Source organism: Rhopalosiphum maidis, chromosome 4 (assembly GCF_003676215.2).
Source record: "Rhopalosiphum maidis isolate BTI-1 chromosome 4, ASM367621v3, whole genome shotgun sequence".
Taxonomy (NCBI): Eukaryota; Metazoa; Arthropoda; class Insecta; order Hemiptera; family Aphididae; genus Rhopalosiphum; species Rhopalosiphum maidis.
Window position 1 is genome coordinate 53512883 of NC_040880.1, and position 22418 is coordinate 53535300.

Genomic DNA, 22418 nt, shown 5'->3' on the forward strand with positions numbered 1-22418 from the left:
ATTATACATTATCTTATTGGGAACGCACTGTCGGGAGTCGCGCACGGCGTTAATTTATATTAGATATGTACGTACTTACGTATAACGTGGTTATATTGCATTATACTATATATTTATGGTCCGAAAAAAACAAAACAAATTATAGGATTCCGTGAATTTTTTTTTTCATCTGCTTTTAGCGTATAAACTAAAATAACATATTTTAGCCTTCGTCGCTGGAATGAGTATACCAACATAGACTATCTAGTCACGGACCGATCGTCAATAATTATATTTAAATACGTTGGTAGGTACGTTGTAAGTATATATTATATGATCTATATAAGTATATAATACAATATTTTAAGACTAGCAAACGACCATATAATAATATAACATTTAATATGCATATTTATTAGTCTCGAAATTATTTATCACACATAATACCTGTGTATATACGCGTGTTATGCATGTAAAATATGCCACATTCGTACCATTGTATATACTTACGACGTCATTAAAATTTGTATTATTTAAACGCTGCTATAGCATTGCGGCGAACGCGTGAACCCTTCCTGTGTAATTTTTAAATCATGATATCATTAAGTACGATAATTGTTATATTATTATAATTCATGACTGATTAATACGTACCTAAGACATGTATAATACCTGTAACAACCGCAGTGAACTTTGCACCTACACGGGCCATAGGCTTTCCAATACACATCTTCGAATGGTGGCTCTGACATTATTAAAATTTATTGTAAGCACTCAAAGTTCCAACCATAAACGACCGCGTGTGGTAGATTCTTGCAAACAAATGAGGTAGTATTATAGGTATTTTTAAAAATACGAATCAATAATAAAGTAATTACCACGGTTGCCTATGCGGTATAGACCAGGGGTGGGCAACTGGCGGCCCGCGAACCTTTTTTTATCTGGCCCGTGCTACATTTTCAAATTTACATCACACACTTTCAAAGTCAATCGCCTATACTTTATGCTCTCAATACTCTGGCCCGCTAAATTTTAATATTCTAAAAATTGGCCTGTTTAAAAGATAACCGTGGTACCTACATATAGCTTTAAATATTTTAATTCAACTGATTATTATAATATTCTATTTTAAATGTTTATTATGATAATAATAATATATAGGTACATTTCGTAAAAAAATCTAAATGCAATCCATACCATGCAATGCGGATTAATTGAAGAAAAAAAGTAGGATGAGTTACCTACGGTATAAGCTCATATCTGAACATTTGGTCCAGATACTCAGTCCACCAGCGTCCTCCCTCCGCTTACCGCAATCAAACGCCGTGTAATGGATATCTACAATGTTGATACTACATACGAGTCTATAATAATATGTACGCAATACTCCATGCATATGGGTATATAGGCCCACGCGTTTAATTCTTTTAAAATTAGGTACTACCTACCCGATACCCATTACTCGCGGATAGACCAGCAAAATGTAATGTTAAATGATATCATCACAATTTCTGTTAAATATATTTAGCACCTTACAATATTTATATTACTCATTTTATACGCGTATAAATTTATACGATTATACGAACCGGTTTATATGGTTTATTGACGTTTACCAATTTATTATCACCGAAATCCCGTTAAATCGATGGACGGAAAAAAAATTGTGTATAGATGCGCGATAACTGTATGACATTAAAGAAAAAAAAAGTTATTATTTACATTATGTACATACCCACTTTAAAGTTTTATAAGTGTAGGTGCCTGTACAATATCGTACGTTAAAATAGGTAAGAGGTAACTCCGAACTCGTATTATTATCATGTACCAAACATATTATTATTGTAGCTCGCAGGCACGAGTGGTAGGACGTATAGGTGATATAAAAAGAGTGTACACAAAATATACAATGTAGTAATGTAGACAATAATGCAATGTAATATGGTTACTTATTACCACGATTAAAGATCTGTCTATATTAGCTAGTAAAATAAAGTAGGTAGTAATAATATTCAATTATTTATTGTTTATTTTTACGAAATATGTAGAGCATTCACTTTAAAAAATGCCCGATTATTAAAAAGTTTACATTATTATTATTAAAACTTATATTAGTATCAAAATATATGGGCTGAAGGATTTATATTTTTAAATTAAACTTATTTTCTAGGTAAATGGCATTTTTTTTAGTAAATCCTCATAAATTTAGTAAAAGATACAATCATTTTGGAATTATTTGAGTTAAAAAATTTGTGTTAATAAACAAATTGGTGATTCTCATTTATGCTACTTTAATTTTAATTATCAATACATTGAGATTGGTTCTTAAGCTCTTTTAAATATAATTATAATAACCTAACTTGTTTTTAAGATGCATAGTATACTTTTTTAGAATATGTGTAGAAAGAATACATGATGGCCTTTACTATTTGCGATAATTAAAAACATTATTTATAAATAGCACCACTTTCTCTAATCCATAATAGTTCACTAAATATAAAATAAGTAGCCTATAAGGCTATAAGTAAAAACATTTTTTTTTTTAATCTTATTTCTGCTTGTTTACCATAATACGTTTAGTGATTATAGATAAAAAAAAAAGAATCCATATGGTATTTATATTATAATAACCATAATATAATTACATACAAATATATTTTTAATACTTTTATTGGAAATAAAAATTAACAATTTATAAAATATATATGACACCGTTGGACAACTTACAATAATTAGTAATAATAATAATAATATTTGAATAATGATAATTAAACATTTTTCTATGATAAAAATATTAATAATAATCAATGATATACAATTATATAACATTGTTATTAGCTTAAACAGATACTACACATTTTCCACGTTTTGGAAAAATAATGTTAACAAAATATTCATAGATTTTATTTTTTTGAATAATCACTATTATAAGATTTTATTTATGAAAATATAGGTATATATTAAAAAATTAACTAAATAAATATTACTGGTCGTTGGAGCGTTAGTCGTTGGGAGGGGGATAATATGTTTAATTTCGCAGAACATGACATTATGTTGTGTAGAGCATATTGTGTGCAAAATCAGTCATTTGCCTATTTTTTAAGCACATAATTTTTCTTAAAAACATACAATCAAATACATTTTATGTACACGATTCGTTGGAAAAGAATTAAACTAAATATTTTCTAAAAAAAAATTAGTATAAAATAAAAACTATTAAAATTAATATGATTCATATAAAATATAAAATTATAGTCTAACATAATAATGGTAGAAAATGGTTTAGCCACGACTGAATAATTTACGTGTAAAATAAAAAAATCAATTTTTTAGAACATTAAACATTTAGCAGTATAAAAATTGGACTAGGGAATAAATTAATAAATATATAAAAATATAATTTATATTATAATAGAGTGTGTATATGAATATTAGTTTGTAAGCCTCTTTATAAAATTACAACTGAATATCCGATTAACAACATTAATTTTTCCATACATTGATTTTCAAACACCATAGATACCACATTCCTGGCAGTCTAAAAAATATACATAACGAAACTTAACAGAATACACTAATTGAATACTATTACTAAGAACAATTCTGGGTAAGTACATTTTTTTATTTAGTTATAATGAATAATAACATGTAACCCTAAGGAATGTTAAAAAAGTAGGTATAAAAAATCACTTCAATCGATTTAGTATAGATTCCCAACCAGGGTGTTGCAGCACCATAGGGTACTGCGAAATTATTTGAAATATATTTTTAATATATAGGCCATAGGGTAAAGGGTGTCTCCAGATTTTTAGAAAATGATTAAGGATGCCGTCAGTCAAAAAAGGTTAGGAACCTCTTATTTAGGAAATAAACTTGGGTGCCACCAGTACAGTTGAAAATTTAACTTATTTTTATGTGTTTATTTTAAGATATTATAATAGAATACAAAATTAATTGATTATCCAATGATTTAGAATTTTGTTTTAAAGTTATTTTTTTTATTTAGTACTATTTAGTAGTAAAATAAGTATAGTGTGAAAACTCAATTAACTATTTACTGTCAGAAATACAACTGTTTATCACATTTAGTGTTCAAAAAGAACTAAAATTCAAGGAATGATTAAAATACAATAATAATACTTAATTAAAAATACTAATGAAGATGATGAACAATTTGACTCTAAAGACTAGAAGAATAAAAAATAAATAAATTGTGTGCAAGGGACATGTGTTTAATGTGTATAGGTATACACATAAGATAATAACTAATACTAATTTTTTACGATAAGACAGAACGCAGTATCAAGATTAGTTCTGGCATTGACTCTTGGAATAAATTTCAATTATCAATACTAATTGATTAAAAATGTACATACAGTTAACATAATCATGATATTCAATGCATGGCTATACGTAAAATAAATAAATTATTAATAACAAATTGGTAATGGTCTTAAGTACTTGTTTGATTATCTTTTCATTATTATAACTATTAACTTATATGGAAATACTGTTGTCCAAATCATACTCTTGTTACGAGTTCCATGATTTTTTTCATTTCCTTCTCCATCTCTGTACGTTTTTCTATCTCCACTTCCAACTTTGTTGACAACTTATCGAGTAAACTGTTCTGCAGTTGAACAGTGGACTCCAATTGTTTGACCTAATTACCAAATATTAAACAATTTATAATAAAATAAAAATAAATTATTTACCAATTCAATAATTACTTTTTCATTTAACACTGCTATTAGATTTCCTTCTACTGATGGCGTTGACAGATTAAAATCAGTTGATAAAGATGCAACAGGACTGGTTGGTGTGCTAACTGTTACCGGTTCGGGTGTGGTAAGAGGTGGCACGTAACCAGGAGGTTTAAAAACAACACCGCCCAAGCCTACTGAAGTCAATCCTGATCTGGATGTAACTGTTGTGGTTTCTGAACTGTCTGATGTTATAGTAGTTGTAGACGGATTGATCATCACTCGTGTTCTACCACCACCTAATTTACAAACATTGAATAAAAAATTGGTTTTTTTTTTCAATCAATATTTAAATGTTCAACGTATAATAATTACAAAAAAAAACATACCTATCACAGAATTAGCAATTGATGATTTTTTTGCTTGATTCATTTTCAACTCTTGAACCCATGGGGCTTTTTCTTTATCCACTCCCGGTATTCCGTTTATAGGCGGAGAATCCAATGAAGGATCATCCTCACTGGATACATTAAACGCTGCAGATGGTGGTCTCCTTCTAGGTGCTTTAGCTCGAGATGCTGTTGGGTGACTAAGCATAGCAGTTCTTTCTATTTGATCAAAATCAGGACTCTTGGGCTCAGGAGAACTATTATCATGCTAAGAAAAAAAAATATTTATTATACAATAGATTAGTGAATAATATGGAAACTTAGTATATTTTAAATATATACATACATTTGTAAATACTAATGATGTAGGGGACGATTCTGGTGTAACATGGTATATTGATCTACTCATACTTGATCCATCTGGTGAATCAGACGATTTCTTCATAGAACCCACAGACTCTGAACGTTTTACAGCTATAGAACCGTATTGTTTAGAATCACCAATTTCAGATGTTATATGTTTCATTTTATCCGTAGAATTTTGTTCGGAATTCAACATGGATTTAATACCACTAATAGTTTTTGACAAGGAAGATGTGGAAGAGCTTTTGGCAGTGGGTGGTTTTTTGGTCGTAGGTGGTGGTGGTGGCAGAGCTGGTTTTTTGCTCACCACTGGTCCCAAAGATTTATTTTCCATTTGACTCTGAAAAACTTTGCGCAATGAAGCCGTTGTACCGCTACGTGGACTACTGGCAGTTTTTTCCGATTTAGTTGCCAACTGAGTCAACAAAAGTAAAAAAAAAAAAAACATGTGACTATGGTAAGTAAGCTATAGGTAAACTAATAACATTAGTAACAATAATATATACCTCATCTGGATTCATTATTTGAACAAAATTATCAGGGAACACACCAATTTTCCCTTTGAGCTCTCCTTTCCACCAGCCCTTGTCTTCTACTTCACGTGATAAAATAGTAACTATATCGCCTTCAGCTAGTGATAGTTCATCACTATTGACAGCTTCATAGGGGAAAAGTGCAACACAAACTTCTTTAGCTGTATAAATTCAAATAATGATAAAATATTAATATAAGAATGGGTAATTGCCGTAAATTAAGAATGGCAATTAGCAGTATGTTTACATTGAATTGAGAGTATTAACCTTAACAAAATTGGTATTTTAAAATTATTTGGTCCATAATTAGATTAAATATAATTATTTGGTCCATAATTAGATTAAATATAATGTCAACAAATGGATTAATGCATATAGGATTTAAAATATTTAAAACACTTACAATGAAATAAGTGAGACAATCTCTGTTTGATCGATTTCATAATTTATGGACATTCTCGAGTAATATTAAATGCACAATTTAATAAATAATGGACTTAAATCAATAAAGTTGTTAATGACAAGAATAACTGAAGTTTGAAACATCACTAAAATAATGTAATTAAAACTTGAGTTATTGACATATGCTTTATCTTTCAAGTGATTAATAATCAGTATTGCATTAATGTATTTTTATCAATTTGTGTGGGTGTAAAATAATGATTTATTAAATTCAATATGTTATAGACTACATAAATATATGTGTATTTAACACATATATGTTACATATATTAAAATAAAATTGTTATATTTAGCATTGTAGAATTAGCATACCTGGTTTTGGAGGTAGAACTGGAGCATTGGATTCTATATTATTATCAGCAATTTTGATTGGTTCCACAACAGATTTTTCTAAATACAAATAATTATATTAAAATTTAAATTGTGTTTTTATAATTTTTTTAAGATTGAAAAATAATTCAAAGTTTAAACTCAAGTTGTTAATATTTACATAGATTAAATAATTAAAAATAATGAAAATTACCTTTCTTAATGTTTTCTTCTTTCTTAAGGGATCCAGTAGAAGTTTTGGAGTCACTTCTACTGATACTTTTAGTGTCTGATATTTCAGTAACATAGTTAGATGGAAATACACCAATCTAAATTTAAAATAATTTATAATTGTATACATCCATTTAATATTTATGATATATTAGAATAATGAATAATAATAAATAATTATATATATTTGAATAAGAGTTAGATAATAATACAATTATTTTTCTTAAAAGTCAAAAAGAAATTATCAAAGATTTCAAAATACAAAACTGTTTAAATTAGGTCTGAAGAATATCTTTCCTAGACTTTCACACACAAATAATTATAAATAACAACTAGATTCATTAATTGGGTCAGGCACTTTACATGGGCATAATAATATTTTAATCTAGTAAAAATGTTAAGTAACATAAAAGACGCTTTAACTAAAATATGCACACATAAACATTTGAATTGTTTATTTATGTTTCTTTTAAACAAATAAGCAACATAAGAGAAACTATTAAAAATTATGATAATACATATTTAAAATATATATATATATTTATTTATTTACTGCACACAATCAAATAACATTGCTCATAGATTGGAACTCAAATATTTTTTATATATTATATATTAAAAAGTAAAACCAAAATGTCCAAAATGTGGATAGATAAAAAAATTATTTTTCAATTTTCAAATTTAAATTACAGTCAAATAATATTAAAATATTTGGGGTATTTATAAGTTAAAGTTGTTACATAAATGTAATAATTAATTTTTCTTTTCTAGTATTTAATAAGCTGGCAAGTTTAATATAATTAATGTTGAACAAATTTAATATTAAGGTTTATAGTTGTTTTCTTGATAATCTATGTTTAAGAATCGTTTTTAGATATAATATTCACTATTCACACTAGTTTATTAGGGAATATATTTTAATAATTGTGGTAAATATAAAAAGATAATACTTATTATCTACAGCCATTAAAGCATAATAAAGTAAGAATATAAATGTCAGTGTCACCTTCTAAATAATCATTTATCTAAATATTAATCATTCGGTATTTGTCACTTATTTATTAATTCTTGACAAACACAGATGTATTTATGCAATAAAAATATAATAATTTTCTTTATTGTACTAGATAAATAAAAACTTTGATAGTAATATTACTAATCAAAAAGTATTCTAGCAATATTAATATTTTAGGAAGAAAGTAATAATTAGTAATTAAAACAATTCAATAAAAATTGACTAACTTAATCAATAATTTTAAATGAAAAGAATGTACCATTACTCTGCCAAACTAATTTATCAAGACAATAAGAAACAATTTATTCATTTATTCACATGTAATTAATGTGAATTAAATTAATTTAGTGTATAGAACTATGTATAGAAGACATGTTATTTAGTCACTAACAAATTCAAAAAGTTGAATAAGTGATTTATCAAATAATATCTAGCAGCTATAATTGTTATAAAATTTGAATCCTTAAAACAGTAAATATTATATTGGGCGTAAGTTAAAAATTTAATATCTGTATAATTTTTTAAAGATAAAAGATTACATAATGTTTGATAGTTTGATACAGTAAATTATTAGTTTAAAAACAATTAACACTTGTTAAACCTTATAGTATTCAAACTGCAATAGTACAATGTACATTATTTATTTACACAATTACATCTAATACAATTAATATCAAATTATAGGTATAATGATTGACAAATTAAACATGTTGCTGATGACCATTTTTAATAATACCAAAAACATAATATCACTCATTAAATTTTAATATCAACTTAAAAAATGCTATTTTTTTTTGTTAAGTTAGATTAGCGGTTCCCAAACTTTCTTAGCCTCGGAGCCTTTTTTTAAGTAGAAGTTTGTTGTGAAGTCCCCCAAGAAATATTTAACGTTAATTGTTATCTGTCTGTCTTCTGTGTACATTTATTTTGGTATTACAAACGGAGCCCTTGATAAGCCATTGCAGAGTACCAAGGGCTCTGCGAAGCACAGTTTAGGAACCGCTAAGTTAGATAATGGTTTTTAGCAGATTTTTAAGGAAAATAAAATGAGATATTGAGGTCAACAAGTATTCCAAGTTTGAATAAAGATAAAATACTTGAGTGTAATGTAATATAATGATATAATTAATTCAGTACTCACTTCATTCCTAAGCTCTCCTTTCCACCAACCTTCCTCTACTTCGCCAAGAACTTCAATTACATCGTCTATGTTCAACTCCAGTTCATCTCTGTTTGCTGGTTTGTAACTAAACAACACCTTACACTTTCTTGCATTTTCTAAAAGTAAGAAATGTATTATAAAAAAAAATCATACAATAAAATCAATAACTTCTATAGGTAAACTCACTTTTTCTCAAAACAACGCCGGCTGAAGTATGAACGATCTGTAATGTACAGTAACAGCACAGTTAGTTTGAGCAAGGTTCTGGGTTATAATCAATGAACAGTTTTATAGTACTCACCTTAACGTAGTTGTCGGGGAACATTCCTTTTTTTCCATCCTTGTGTCCTTCCATCCAACCATCGGGCATGGGTTTGACATCGGTGATGACGTCTCCCTTCTTCAACGTCAATTCGTCGGGTTCACGTGCAGCGTAATCGAATTGGACTACGGCTTCTGTGCACCCAAAACAAACGGGTAAACATAACGCAGTAACAACGTCAGACGAAAAATAAACAACTGACACAACATAGAAACAAGCAAACAAAATGTCAACATCACTCACCCATGTTTGATCGTCGGCTGCTGTAAAACGCAACGGCCGATGGCGTTTTTCATCTATCGCATCGGTGGCGGTGACGATGGCACGTCATGACGTCGACCGAACGAACGAGCACGCGAAAGACTACCTACGTGCGTTCTCGGAAGGTGCTTGTGGCGCGGTGTTTCTACAATTCGATGGGTACGTCTTCCTACGGCGATGAGATCATAATATAATCCGTAAATATTATTATTATTATTACGTTTGTTTATTTTATTACTTATATATATATATATTATATTGTTATCGTAGTGATAACTCTGAGAAGATTTTCGCCTTTCCGTCGTCGCCGCAGTCCGACCGACCGACAACCGCCACCGTCGTGTTACAATCGTACAAGGTGCGTGCGCGTTTATATCACCGCCCGTTATCGGCGCCGCCACGCGCAATCGCCGGCGATACGACTTTCCCGCGAAGTCGACGACGACGGCGATCGACACTCGACGGCATTGGCCGATCGAATTCGCGATGCAAAACTGCGCACGGGGTTTTTTAATTTATCGACAAATCGCTCTTTATCGTCGTGGTCAGTAATTAGGGTTTTAAAAATCGTTTCACTCGTTTCCGTCGAACGGCCAAGCGCAATTAGCTAATATTATTATTGTTATTCAGTAATAATAAATAAAATATAATGTTCGCGCACCGAGCGAAGAACGAGTGACGAAATGACGTGTCCACGTTGAAGACGTAACCACGATAATATTATTAATGAATAATGATAAAGATTTGACTTCTTTCTTTTTTCTGTTTAGAGCCGTTGACGACCGACGACGACGACCGAATGACTGGCGCGCGCGACTCCCATTTTACGCGGACCACCCGCCCACCGACCATCCACCCGTCTTCTGCGCTCGCTGGAGCTGCTGTTGTTGCGGCGGCGGCGACGTGTAGCCACATCAAGGACGCGAATTTTCCCCGCCCCCTCACCCCCCACCAACACCGATGGCAACGCGTTTTCTCCGTGATAACGGTAAAGCCGCCGCCGCGTGTCTTGACTAAAAAAATAATATAATAATATTATACTATACATATACAATAAATAAACGTCGTGTACCGGCTCCAACCTGCTGCTCACGCGTCTCCTGCCGAACAGGTGATCCCCGTATAATACGTATAATATTCGGTTTATATTTCAGCTGTTTTTTCCTGTATTCCGTTCGTTCACATTACCGGAAAAAAGTTAAAATGCGTTACCTATTGCTTAAATTTATATCACTCAAGTTCGTCAAGTCGGAATACTACATAATCGCGCAATATTGTGCTGCACAATTGACATGTTTAAACATATTCAAAAAATGTATATTATTAACCTAAATAAATGAATATAAATTGATAAAATTGAAACGCACCTACTTACGTTTTTCACATAGAGTATTCTATGGTTTTTCACCACAAGTGCTGAAGTGCAAGACTATTGAGTATCGACACGTCCGTACGGTTTCGTATTATTATTATATTTTGTGTCCATCGAAGTATACGTTTAGGACGTACTCACCTGTTATTATACTTATCAACATATTCGAATATCATAATTTATTTACACTATTCCGGGTATGTATAAGTCGTGTGTCGATATTGTACTTACTTATATATGAGTACATATATATATATATATATATGTTATTATTATTTTATATTTCCTTATGATATTTATTTACCTATATAGGTTAGGCTCTCAAATCGAGTTATATAAGAGCTTCTTCCATTCTTTTTTATTATTTAAGCGCAATATAATATGCGCATTTATTATTATGTCATACGACAACCCCTTTTTTCTACGTAAATACTATTATAAATTATAATGGGTGTGTGTGAAGGTATACCTATTATAACAATTACATGCGCATCATTGTGTAATGTATATATATATATATATATATATACATTATAAATATGTGGTGTAAAAAATGTGTAATTCGTTCGAATGACTGCGCAGGACCGACAGGGGAGAAAAAAATTTGAACGTTCCGTCTCTTGTGTGCCACAGTTGACGGCCCGGTGTATATTTATATAGGTTACTGCTGCACGTTTCTTGGAATACGAGTACTGCTTCACGGGACGTACTATGTTGTCTATATTATGTTTAATACCTATATAATATAGGTATACCTATACAGTAAATCGTGCGTATACCTATATATTATATAGAGTCCAGCTACAGTGCTGGGATATATAGAAACGTAACGTGAGTTATAATATATTATTATCATCACTCTAAATAGTCCAAGCCTAGGGAACGTTGTACTACTTATACTTTTTAATTTTTATCAATATGGTTCAATTCTGTAATATTTTGTATATGTACATCTACTTTAAGAATGTATTAATTGATACGTATACGTCACACACATGTATTGGGAACTAAGAAGTAATCTCACCATTAAGAAATTAATAGGAAAATATAAAATTGTAAGTAAATGGTATAAATTATCGATGGATAAATGAAAAACCTGAAGTATTTATAGTATACCAGTTTTATTCGATCATATCAATTTTTTTTTTTATTGTAATTTAGAGAAAAAAAATCGTAAACCTAAAATTATCGCCAATACTTCATATATTAATATTTTTTTAGATATGATATAAATTTTAAATATATAAAACCAAATAATAATGTTTGGGAGAATACAATAATTTATATTGTATTCGTGGAAAACACTTACGACTTACTAAATAATAAGATATTATTATACATAAATGATTTTTAATATCATATAATGAATATACAGTGTTAACAAACTATAGGATTTTCACGGTTTTTTTTCCGGCTTTCAAATATGACTATATCATCATCATCATCGGCAGAAGAAATAGCAACATACGTAATACTATTATAATATTACCTTGTTCATTGCAGAAACGGCTCGTTCATTGTAAAAAATTAAAATAAACATATAAAATATGTACTTACCTGTCCTACCTATAATATAGTACTATCATAATATATGAATGCCTATTTTAATATATTATGATGACTATATAATATTATGTGTGTGTTTACCTGCGTGATGTGGTATTTACATCGTGGTATACATTACACAATACAATATATTACATACTCAATACTCATAAAGTCATACACATATTACTTATTTTTTATTGATCATCTACAACTTCAGCAATTAAGGACATAAATATACTATATATGTTTAAATAAATAATATAATGGAGTATTTAAGTAGATTGTTTCATTGTAATTGTTACATTTTTTTTTATCCAGTCCGGTATCTTTGAGGAAGGAATGAGGTCGTTCGAGATATCTGGCTTAGTGGCTTCATATATAGGTTTAAGTGAATGTTGCATTTTAGTATTGGTTCTTTATATGATGATAACTTGGCAGTTTGTGAAAATGTGTTTGACTGTTATTGTTACTCAACACGAAGTGCAAGTTGTCGGCTCTTTGTTTATCATTAAGTAAATGTACGAGTATATATTCGATTCTCAATCTATTGATTATCGTTCTTATTTTTCCAGATGTTTCAGTAAAAGGTACCAATGTACCACGGTACTATATTTAGTTTTGATGTTGGATTCGTTAAGTGATTTTGCCGAGTGTTAAGCGAATTAAGTTATTTTCAATATTGTTTTGTACGTTTAAAATTATATTTTTGTTGATATTTGAAATTGAAATTACAGGTTATGTGGGGTTGTTGACTTGTTGTTTGTCGGCCAGTTTCTTTGAATTTTTCTGATATTTCAGTGTTTATTATCCAAACTAGGATATTATTATTAATATTCATGGATTTTAATTTTTGTATTTTGTTAATTATTATTATTGTGGATTCGTTGAAATGTTAATTATTTTGTATTCTGCGAATGGTACTTCGAAAGTTGGTAAATATATTGCAGTATTTTTTTGCAAGCATAATTTCGACTTGGTCTAGTGCTGTGATGGCAGCGGCTTTTGATTTTAATTTGTGAGTTTATCAATTATATTTTTTTTTTAATTATTGAAATTCCTACCTTTGTTCACATTGGGAGGTGTTCGTATAAATAATATATATTAAATAGTAAATATCTTTTCCCCGTGGTGTATTTTTAAACTTATAAGAAAAAGGTTTTGGCAAATTTATGAAACTGTTTCTTTTAAATATACCATTTATCATATACTTATGACTTAAATCTATGTATACAAAATTTATGGAGTGCTTATAATGTAAATTATCTATTTTAATAATATCTATACGCCCTGTGTTAAACCTATGTTATTTTATGTATGTAACCTCACCGTATATTGTGTAATATTGATCATTCAAATAATTGTGTTGACTATTTGGGTGATTTATTAATTAATTTATTAATATTTTGAATTTATTATAATTATGTTGTTTGTAAACGTCCTGTTGTCACTTTGCCTATATATGTGTTTATTAGGTCAATTGAATTAACCTTGACCGTTTGTTAACAACAGCAGAAAAAATGTCGAAAGAAAATCCTTTCATACTAATTACTAAATAATATAACTCATATACTGCATGTACGTCACAATACGTGGTGGTTTAAAATATATTTTATATTTTACTTCTATACACAAATAATATATTTAGGTTAAGTTAGGTGCTGTTGTATATATAGTGCGACTTTTTATAATGTTAACCTAGCTATTATCAGACTATGAAACCTGTAAGAATTAATTTTTTTAAATTAAAATTAAACGAATTTATAACATGTTAAACTCAGTGTTTTTGATTTATATTATCAAAATATTTTTTTAAAAAATTATTAGATTAATGATTTACGAGTATAAAAAAATCTTATGCGTTATAGATGTGTTAATCTATGTCTTGGATCTATACATATAATAGAATATTGAAAAAATAATTAAATATTTATTTAAGGTTCGAAAGTTTGTATGGTTGCTAATTAAATTGCTATATTTACCAGAAATCAGAATCAGCACTTACCTAGCGAATCTAAATAAGAAATATTATTTAGTATATTTGAATTCTTCAGAAATTGTAGAGCTACCTAAAAATACTAGAATTTTTTTTCTTGTTGTTTTCAACATTTTATAAAATAAACACTTTTGTGAGCCATGAATAAACAAATATTGGTAGTAACTATTAAATAATAAATATAAAGTGTACTTACGTATAAAAATAAATTTTTCGGAAATTTAAGTACTATTAAAAAAGTGAAAATATTAAAAAATTGTCTTCTATTATAAACAAAACTTGAATGTATACTATATGTATTGGTGTAGAATGTAGATTAACATCAGCTTTATAAGTTTAGAATTTTATTCACAACCTTTACCTGTGTAGATTGGAAACTCGAGGAACTATATCTTTTTCGTATTATATAACCAACAAATTTTAAACCGTTATAAGCCTTTTTAAAAAAAAAAAAAATGCTGGTTGCAAGACTAATTTGTCTATACAAAAATATAACAATAAATATATGTGCTAAGAAAATAAAACTATCAATCTTATCGAAGAAAGAAACCTTATTATTGACATCACACTCAAGTTGTAAAATAAGTTTGCAATAGCCCTTCAACGATGAGTCTTCTTAAATTTAGTAGCGCTGTACCCAATAACGTATTATTATAAGTTTCTTGTTTTTTCATTCATTTTATACAAAGCATATATTACACAAAAAAAAACTCACTGTTGTTCAAGTTTATCATCTAATAATTCCATCTGAAAAAAATGTATATTAAATAGGTTTTCCAACTTATAAATATTTTTCAAGTTAACCAAAACGTAATTGTATCAATAACATAATTCAGATTTTATGACTAAATAATTCATTAAAATATGCATTTTAAAATATTAATTATATTAATCCAATTTTTTTTTAAATGTATTAAATACTATTAATGATTATTGATTATTTTACTACAAATCTGTGTAAAAAAAATGTAAATATTATTTCAAATTAAAAATAATGCATTGTATATATTAAATTTTTTTAAATAAATAATGGAAATATACAATATATTAAAATGTGAAAAATGCATTGCGTAACTAAAAAACATTTAATCATAGTACCTATATATACTCGTGGCTGAGATCCGCTGGGTTTTAAATATAAATTCGCAAAAATGATTTTACGCGTTGTATTATATCATACCTGTAAACGAAAATAACGATAATAATATTAATATTATCTTAATCGCGTTCTCATAAATATACAAAATATAGAAAAATTAGAAATATGCTATTCTAAATTTAGAAACTATAATTATGTATACAATATATACGCTCAACAAAGTCAAATATGCAAATCTATGCAAAATAAATATGCAGATCTAAAATCTAAACTTCAGGAATCGAATTTTGATTTTATTAAAAAAAATGTGTCAAGTCATAAATATCTAAACTATAGTAATGATTATGTATACACGATTATGATGTAATTTATAATAATAAAATTAATTTAGCTCGCTATTCTATTCTATAAAAACCTAGCCTTTATATACTTTATTATTATTACTTTTTTTTTTATGAAAGATCGTCGCGTTTACGATGCGTTTGTAAACACCAATGTGTAGTGTATATTATTATGATAGTAAAAATGCAACAAATAATAAATACAATTATAATAAATTAGTATTAATAATAAATTATAATATTTATTTTGTATTAGGTGTACCTACCAATTTATGTAGTCTATAATATACGTACACGGGTATTATTATTATCCGGGAATGCATAGTGGAGCTATAATGTTTTACGTTGCAATACTTATAAGTTATAAGTTTAATAGCCACGCCGTATAAAATGATTACATTATTAATATCAAATATAGATTTTCGCGAGAATTACAGTTCACGACTTATAAGTCGTGCGGTTTGATTTACATGCAGCTGCCGTTGCTTCCTATATTGCGTCCTGATGTTTGTCTGTCGCGATTTAAATCGACTGGCTGCGTCGATCTCGATAATTTTTATTATTATGATTATCATACAGCTGTAAACACAAAGCTGATTGTATGTATTATGTCATGTACTTACACGAAATCGGTGAACTGTAATAGTTTTATAATATTATATATTATATTATTATTCATTTATTATTATTTATGTATCGATTGTCGATCACATTCAACATTGAATAACTCATATTTTCCTCTCTATGTACACTCTAGACTCTAGACTGTTAGTCATAATAAATACTAATTTATTTTAACAATTTGCAATAAATTTGAAAGTTGAGTTGACTTTAACTTTAGTACAATATATTTTAATATTCCTAAAGAGAGGGTAATACTTTTAAAATCTGTTATTTCCAATTGAACATACCTAAGGTTTTAATAATTATTTTACTAGTTACATTTTTTTTTAAAATCTAATTAGGTTAAAATAAATATTTGATGAAGGAATCTGGCATGTATATATAATACTAAACGTGATTGGTACATTTAATTTTAGAGAATTAGTGTAGAAAAGGACATTTTGATAGTACGCACGACCAATACATTATATTATAATTATATTCGTAAACCTATATTTACTATATAGTTCATATTTCATAATACTAGTTTAATTCTTTATTAATTGTTAAATGAGTTAAGTTGTTATAGATTAATGCATATCGGTGTTTTGGGATGCAATGACCATTCTGTATTATACTCTATAAAATAATTCAATTGTCATCAAATTTATCTATTCCATTTTTTTTTTTTAACTCGACACTCGATTACGAACTGCAGAAATTATTTGTCTGACGTGCCAAGCCAAGCCTCGCTGCAGTGATTCGCGCGTGTATTAGGTATATTATGTGTAATAATCATCGATATCGCATAATTACAAAATGTGTGTATAAAGAAAACGCAAATACGCTGCATACCTATACGACGGATGAATCATCCGTAAGAATTTGCGTTAGGTTTGGTTATCCGGGATCCGAATAACCTGCGCGCGCAATGCAAACTATACGATAGTGGTTCACGCACGCCCAGCCAACCGGTCGAAAGTTTTTTTTTTATTATATTATTTTACAAATTATATGACTACGCCGTGACGGATTTCAGCCGTTTTGCATAAATTACGCGTAGGTTGCATTAATATACGATATAATACGAAAACGTGGTTTTTCACCGGATTTCTAGGCAATAAAAACGCGGTGGCAGTGGTGGCACGCCGAATACGGTGCACCGAGCGAAACGAGTCTCGTCGTTGACGTCGTTGTCGTGGCGGTCCGCGAGAAAGCCGAGTCATTTGTCGTCGAGTCGGAAGATCTATTCGAGATTAATTTGCTCGTTTTACAACCGAGACCACGATCGATTGTATTATTATACGTACGGAATTTGAATTACGTGTTATTATTATCATTATTGTAGGTACCGTTGTACATTTGCACTTTGTACATTATTTATACTGCAAACTGCACGCGTGCGGTCGGAAACAGCAGCAGCAGCAGCAGCAGCAACTGTATAGGCATATAAAAATAAGTTTTCCATAATCGACGTCTTTAAAAAAAAAAAACCAAACAAAAATAAACGCCAATAAAATCATGAATTCCGATTTATTGTTTTGAGAGTTGGCACGTTTTTCGAAAATTTTAAGCGGAATCGATAGCTATATTTATACGGCAGTGCGTTTAAATTTCGTAGACACCTACTTCAGCAAAAAAATATCACGATATAAAAATCCGATTTCATAACATCTACGTATATCAATACTACTAGGTATATCAATTTTTGAAATTGTCAAATGGTTATATATGTGCTACAAATTTCACACTTCAATGTGTAACACATAATATTTAGTATTATTTAGTATTTATACATTATACAATACAGTGTATGACACAATGACCACAATCTGATGTATTATTAAACGTTTCAATTATTTTTATGCACCATCTACTTTAAACAAAAGTATATAATTCAAAGGTATCTACAGACGTTTTAAAATATGAATTCGACTTGATGTAATTAGTGACTTTACTAAGCTTAATACCCATAACTCATTATTTCCCTATAAGTTAATTTACTTCGCAAATCGCGATGATATTTGAACTTTGATTAAGACTATGATAACATGGCATACCTACAATGTGTATATATATTTATACATAAAAATAATAATATATAAAGAAATGGAAGAAAGAAAGTGAATAATATACTTATTATATATTCCTTTGGCGAGTCCTGATGTGATTCAAATGATTCAAACAAGGATTTTCGAAATCATTCGTTCGGGGTATATATCCTCGAGTCATTTACAACCTAAGTTGTATACCGAGTAAACTGCACAGATTAATCATATCGTACATAATATTATGTTTTATAGGATTTGCCTAGTAGCGTTTTATGCAACGAACGCGTGTACGTATTATATATCGTATTATTATAAAATATAAACAGAATGCGTATTGTATATAATATATTTTTTACTATAACTTGTAAGCATGAAAGTCATTCGACGCTTTGATACGTGTACATGATTATTGTACTTACATAAAAATTATGACCGTAACATTAAGCTGATCTAATAGCAGTACGATGTATATTTTATTGGAGTGAAAATTAATGCAACTATTGCGTAAAGGGTCATCGAAACTTTTCTCGACAAAATATTTTATGATAAATAAGTATATGGTACACGTTTATAGTCATATTACAACTGATAACTAAGCGACAGAGTGATTTGTACATAATTGTATGGTTGTAAATAGTGTTTTAAATATAAATTTCAATTCCAAAATTCGATATTTAATAGGAGTGGAGTTGCCCAATTAACAATGTAGTTTTACTATTTTTATTAAAATAGTAAAACGCAATGTTAATTATATATAAATAATATTGAATACCCAGATCAACTGTAGAAGGTCTATAAATAATTTTATTCTAATTCCCTTTGAACAATTTAAAACTTATAACTAATATTATTATTAAATAATTAATTACAACGTACATTTTATATTACTACAATACTATAAGTAATTATTCTTTTTTAGTAGTATAATTAGGGTATGTTGAACCATTGTCGGCAGGTCAGACCATAAAGGTAAATAAGTATAATATTATGAGGCAATATTGTCTCAATGATAACATCTGGCGGTGGTAGATAGGTACGTAGTGGCTAATGGTATTAATAAGGTATTGAGTATATTATATACGGTAAACGGACAGTTTGTACTATCTATTGTTTGAGTTGCATATCGCGGACACTTTGTACGGTGATAATAAATTGATAAAATTAGATCGCGGACGTTTTGTACGGTGATAATAAATTGGTAAAATTAGATCGCGGACGTTTTGTACGGTATGTACTAGTAAATGGTGGTGTTTTTATTTTGCATGTTTTTGCATATTTTGAATAAAATGAATATTATTGCGAAAAATAAATTCATGTTATATAGTATATTTCGTAATTAATAAAAAATAAAATAAAATAAATTTTATTTCTAAATTATTAAATTTCTCAATCATATTATTTTAAGACAAACAGCCAATCACTGATATATTTCAATAAATAAATATTTTTTTGTAACTATATTTTTGTGTTTATCTTATAACAATTTAAATGCATATTTTTGCATATTTTGGTTAATAAAATGCATATTTTACAATTGTTTATTGTATACAAATCCTAGCCCTGATTATTATTATTATTTATGTATGTTTACATTGTTAACTACCTGTGTTTTGTAATAATAAATTATGTCTAACATTTCATGTCTCAACATATTTTTTTACCTGAAATAGTACAAACTGTCCGCCATGTAAATTTTATTACTTTCTGAAGTAATACAAACTGTCCGTAGTTTTCATTTTTTCCGGGTGACCGTACAAAGTGTCCTACAACCATTATATACATATATATTATACATACCTATCGCATTCGATGTAGGTACATTCACTTATAGTTTAAACGTTTCTATATCAATACAAATAATAATATCGACGATGATGAAGTTTCAGTTGGTTCTTATCAATATTCAATTACATCCAAGGGCTCTTCCACACTCCCACATACCTTCGGCAGTGACTGGTGAGGTCCACAATCGATCGGGCAGTAGTTTCGTGCAAGTAGTAAGAGCTGAAACGAACATACACAGTACGTCGGAAACGGTCATTGGCCATCGTGATGTTCGTACATATTTTGGTTACGTCGAAAATGACGGTGAATAATGATGATGACGACGGCCGTGATTTTCAGCGTTTCTTGAACAGTTCTCAAGATTAATAAATAGGTACGTGGTTATAACTGCAAGACGCAAAAACACTGGATACTCGTGTAATATCTAGGAGGACTATATTATAGTTTATCATTATTTACTGTATCTATTTATTTAAACGTTCAAAAAAGAATCACACGATTAAACAACTGTGCTGCGATCGTACCATTTGCTATTTAAACTCGTTGTGTACCAGAAAAAAAATATTAATATTTTTCTATGTTTTTTTGGAAAATACGTAAAATATTTTTAACCATGCTCCATGCGAGTTATCATAAATTGTATACCCCTAGGTTGTAAAATTATATATTAATAAACAAACATTCATTGATTCATATATACATGTTTATTTTTATTTATTCTTCAAGGAGACAATGAGCATGTATGCGTAGGTATTATTTTATATTTAACACATACATATTTCATTATTATTGTGTAAATAACACCTTAAAAATCAAAATTAAAATTACATAAAGCTGCTAGTATAATATGTTTTTCCAGCACATATAAATAACAATGCCAGCTTAGTTTTAAAATACACAATTACAATTACAGTCATTCTTATCCTGGAAAATGACTGTAAAATGAAAAATACATGGTTATGGCTAATAACTATAGTGTCACCTGCATATTTCGATGTACTAATATAACCTTTTCCGACATTTTTTTTACAAACGTTCATACGCCATTTTGTGATTACGCAAATTTAGTTTTTAAATTCACGTGAAATTCCTTCCCTATCTAATAAAAATTACATTAAATGGCTAAAACACGTTTTTTCATTACACTCCTATCATAGAAAATAATTAATATTCTCGACAATTTCAGATTCTTATTAAAGTGATGAATGTATTGATTTTACAATAAGGTGTGTATGTTTTTTTTTTCTATACGTATAGTATATTCGGTATACACAATAATTATTTGAAAAAATGCTTTAATTGTTAACTCTGAGAGTGATTTCTGATAGGTATCTAATCTGACTAGACTTGTCACTATTTTCGTTCGGAAACACAAATAAAAAGTGAAGCTTAAGTGAATATATTGAAAAAATATATATTTTTTAATAATGTTTGAGATATCAATAGAAGCAGTATTTTATTTATATGCGAGTATTTATGAACGACTATTTTTATTGAAGTATAATTAGAATTTGAAATAGTACTTAAATTATATTCATTATGAAATCATGTAATATTGTATGAGGAGCAAAGTCTCTAATGGTTCTAAGTTTATGTAGGATATGTGTGCGGTGTGTTTTTTTTTAGTACGTAAAACAGTTGTTGCCACCACAGGCGTGTTTTTTTTTTATTGAAAAAACTTTATTTTATTTTATTGTATAAAAAACTAATTTATTAATAAGATTCATAAGTTATTATTATACCTATTGTTATTTTGTCATGATGTTGTTTTTTTGTATGAGTACACGACAATTTGTTAATAAAATACTTTAATATTAAAAAATGGTGATGTTTTTAGATAAAATATTTCTATTTTCTACTGGAGAAGGGTCAAACTTAAAAATTCTTAGTACTTTTT

General features: G+C 28.6%; 1 protein-coding gene across 1 annotated transcript; it reads right to left on the reverse strand.

The window, feature by feature from the left end:
* Positions 1-2694: 2694 nt before the first annotated feature.
* LOC113558475 (SH3 domain-containing kinase-binding protein 1) lies at positions 2695-9854 on the reverse strand. The gene is made up of 11 exons (XM_026963934.1): positions 9712-9854; positions 9448-9602; positions 9333-9369; positions 9126-9262; positions 6953-7067; positions 6742-6819; positions 5941-6128; positions 5418-5849; positions 5072-5339; positions 4710-4981; positions 2695-4642 (listed from the first exon to the last, which is right to left on the reverse strand). The coding sequence occupies exons 1-11, from the start codon at positions 9713-9715 to the stop codon at positions 4502-4504; spliced, it is 1827 nt and encodes a 608-aa protein (XP_026819735.1). The 5' UTR covers positions 9716-9854; the 3' UTR covers positions 2695-4501.
* Positions 9855-22418: the final 12564 nt, after the last annotated feature.

Bases quoted from the DNA above. Each gene is read 5' to 3' on its own strand.
- LOC113558475 (XM_026963934.1), bottom strand. The intron at 7,068-9,125 runs GTGAGTACTGAA...TTTTAAATTTAG, and splicing joins AAGGAGAGCTTAGGAATGAA to ATTGGTGTATTTCCATCTAA. The intron at 6,129-6,741 runs GTATGCTAATTC...GAATTTATACAG, and splicing joins AGTTCTACCTCCAAAACCAG to CTAAAGAAGTTTGTGTTGCA.